At 44.5% G+C, this 3,157-nt stretch overlaps 1 protein-coding gene across 1 annotated transcript in view; it reads left to right on the top strand.

Annotated features, from left to right (window-relative positions):
• Positions 1-3,157, top strand: part of SNRPE (small nuclear ribonucleoprotein polypeptide E) — a gene marked incomplete at both ends in the record, with an annotated part of 4,188 nt that extends 1,031 nt beyond the window's left edge. The window contains 2 exons of the mRNA XM_057388967.1: positions 1,228-1,306; positions 3,105-3,157. Of these exons, the coding sequence (XP_057244950.1) occupies positions 1,228-1,306; positions 3,105-3,157 (132 nt within the window). The remainder of the gene's footprint in view (positions 1-1,227; positions 1,307-3,104) is intronic.

Genomic DNA, 3,157 nt, shown 5'->3' with positions numbered 1-3,157 from the left:
CTGCCACTGTCCGCTTCTCCTCTTTCTCATTTTAGGAGGTTTTTTAAAACCAGTGTGGGGCTGGGAATTTTGCTGTCTCTGCCAGAAACAGTGGGATTTGTGGGGTTTTTGGGGGTTTTTTTGGAGGGGGTTTGAGGTCCCTGCCACTGTCCCCTTCTCCCCTTTCTCATTTTATGGGGTTTTTCTCCTGTCTCTGAACCCATTTCTTCCTTGTTTCCTATAAAAACCAGCGTGGGGCTGGGAATTTTGCTGTCTCTGCCAGGAACAGTGGGATTTGTGGGGTTTGGGGGTTCTTTTTGCAGGGTTTGTGGGGGTTTTTTGGGTTTTTTTGAGGGGTTTTGGGGGGCTTTTTGGGGGGTTTGAGGTCCCTGCCACTGTCCCTTTATTCCCGTTCTCATTTTATTGGGTTTTTTTCTTCTGCCTATGAACCCATTTCTTTATTGTTTCCTATGAAAACCAGCGTGGGGCTGGGAATTTTGCTGTCTCTCCCAGGAACAGTGGGATTTATGGGGTTTCTGTGGGATTTTTGTGGGGCTTGGGAGGGTTTTGTGGGATTTGAGGTCCCTGCCACTGTCCCCTTCTCCCCTTTCTCATTTTATGGGGTTTTTCTCCTGTCTCTGAATCCATTTCTTCCTTTTTTCCTATCAAAACCAGCGTGGGGCTGGGAATTTTGCTGTTGGTCCCAGGAACAGTGGGATTTGTGGGGTTTGGGAGTTTTTGGCGGTGTTTTTGGGGTTTTGGGTTTTTTTTTTTTGAGGGTTTTGATTTCCTTTGGGGTGTTTTTGGGGTTTTGGGGTGTTTTTGGGATTTCCTTTGTTTTTTTTTGAGGGTTTTTTGTGGGGTTTGAGGTCCCTGCCACTGTTCCCTTCTCCCCTTTCTCATTTTATGGGGTTTTTCTCCTCTCTATGAACCCATTTCTTCCTTTTTCCTATAAAAAATCAACATGGGGCTGGGAATTCTGCTGTCTCTCCTGGGAACAGTGGGGTTTGTGGGGTTTTGTGGGGTTTTTGTGGGGTTTTAGTGGTGTTTGAGGGGGTTTTATGGGTTTTTTGGTGTTTGAGGGGGTTTTATGGGGTTTTTGTGGTGTTAGAGGGTTTTTTTGGGGTTTTGTGGGGTTTTTGTGGGATTTGAGGGGTTTTTGTGGTGTTTGAGGGTTTTTTTTGTGGTGTTTGAGGGGTTTTTGTGGGGTTTTGAGCTCCCTGGCTGAGTTTCATGCTGCTTTTCCAGGGTTTTGACGAGTACATGAACCTGGTGCTGGACGATGCCGAGGAGATTCACTCCAAAACCAARTCCAGGAAGCAGCTGGGTAGGTCAGAGGGGGTGGGGAGAGCCTGGGGTGTGGATTTGGGGCAGRAAAATGGGATGGGACCTTAAATCCAGGGGTTGGAGCCTAAAAATTCAGGTGTAAAACCTGAAATTGAGGTGGTGGAGCCTAAAAATTCAGATTTAAAACCTGAAATCCACCTGTGGAATGTGAAATCCAGGTTTAGGATCTGAAAATCGAGGTGTAGGATGTGAAATTCGGGAGTGGGATGTGAAATTGAGGTATTGGAACCAAAAAATTCAGGTTTAAAACCTAAAATCCAGATGTGGGAGCTGAAAATCCAGGTTTGGGATGCTGGAACCTGGAATGGGACCTTAAATCCAGGTGTGAACCTAAAATTCCAAATGTGGGACTTGGAATTTGGGGTGGGAGCTGAAAATCCAGGTGTTGGAACACAAAATTCAGGTGTGGGAGCTGAAATCCCGGGTTTGGAGCCAAAAAATTCAGGTGTAAAACCTGAAATTGAGGTGTTGGAGCCTAAAAATTCAGATTTAAAACCTGAAATCCACCTGTGGAATGTGAAATTGAGGTGTTGGAGACAAAAAAATCAGATTTAAAACGTAAAATCCAGATGTGGGGGCTGAAAATCCAGGTTTGGGATGCTGGGACCTGTAATGGGACCTTAAATCCAGGTGTGAACCTAAAATTCCAGATGTGGGACTTGGAATTTGGGGTGAGAGCTGAAAATCCAGGTTTGGGATCTGAAAATCCAGCTATGGGACTTGAAATTTGAGTGTGGGAACTGAAATCCATGGGTTGGAGGCAAAAAATTGTGGTGTAAAACCTGAAATTGAGGTGTTGGAGCCTAACAATTCAGCTTTAAAACCTGAAATCCACCTGTGGGTGTGAAATTGAGGTATTGGAACTAAAAAATTCAGGTTTAAAACCTAAAATTCAGATGTGGGAGCTGAAAATCCAGGTGTTGGGATGCTGGAACCTGGAATGGGACCTTAAATTCAGGTGGGAGCCTAAAATTCCAGATGTGGGATCTGGAATTTGGGATGGGAGCTGAATCCAGGTGTTGGAACACAAAATTCAGGTGTGGGAACTGAAATATTGGGGTTGGAGCCAAAAAATTGTGGTGTAAAACCTGAAATTGAGGTGTTGGAGCCTAAAAATTCAGATTTAAAACCTGAAATCCACCTGTGGGATGTGAAATTGAGGTACTGGAACCAAAAAATTCAGGTTTAAAACCTAAAATCCAGATGTGGGACCTGGAATTTGGGTTGGGAGTTTAAAATCCAGGTTTGGGACTTGAAATTTGGGTGTGGGAACTGAAATCCATGGGTTAGAGCCAAAAAATTCTGGTGTAAAACCTGAAATTAAGGTGTTGGAGCCTAAAAATCGAGGTGTGGGATGTGAAATTCAAGTGTTGGAGCCAAAAAAGTCAGCTTTAAAACCTGAAATYCACATGTGGGATGTGAAATCCAAGTATTGGAGCCAAAAAATCTACCAAAAAATCCTGAAATTCACCTGTGGGAACCTAAAATCCAGATTTGGGACCTGAAAATCCAGGTATTCGATCCTAAAACCCAAATGTGGGACCTTAAATCCAGGTGTGAGCCGAAAATCCAGATGTTGGAACCTGAAATGGAGTTATTGGACCCTAAAACCCAAATGTGGGGACCTAAAATTCAGATGAGGGGACCTAAAATCGACTTGTTGGACCCTAAAATCCAGGGRTGGGACCCCAAAATCCCAATCCTATGGGGTGGGATGGGCTGGGCTTTAGGGCCATTCCCTAAATTCCCGTTTTCCTAAATTTCCTGTGTTTTTCCAGGTCGGATTATGCTGAAGGGAGACAACATCACCCTCCTGCAGAGCGTCTCCAAT

The sequence above is a fragment of the Malurus melanocephalus genome, unplaced genomic scaffold, assembly GCF_030028575.1.
Source record: "Malurus melanocephalus ecotype Western Australia unplaced genomic scaffold, MMel_1.1 scaffold_3033, whole genome shotgun sequence".
In the NCBI taxonomy this organism is placed as follows: domain Eukaryota; kingdom Metazoa; phylum Chordata; class Aves; order Passeriformes; family Maluridae; genus Malurus; species Malurus melanocephalus.
The sequence above is the reverse complement of the archived record's forward strand: the minus strand, read 5'-3'. Positions and strand labels throughout refer to the sequence as shown.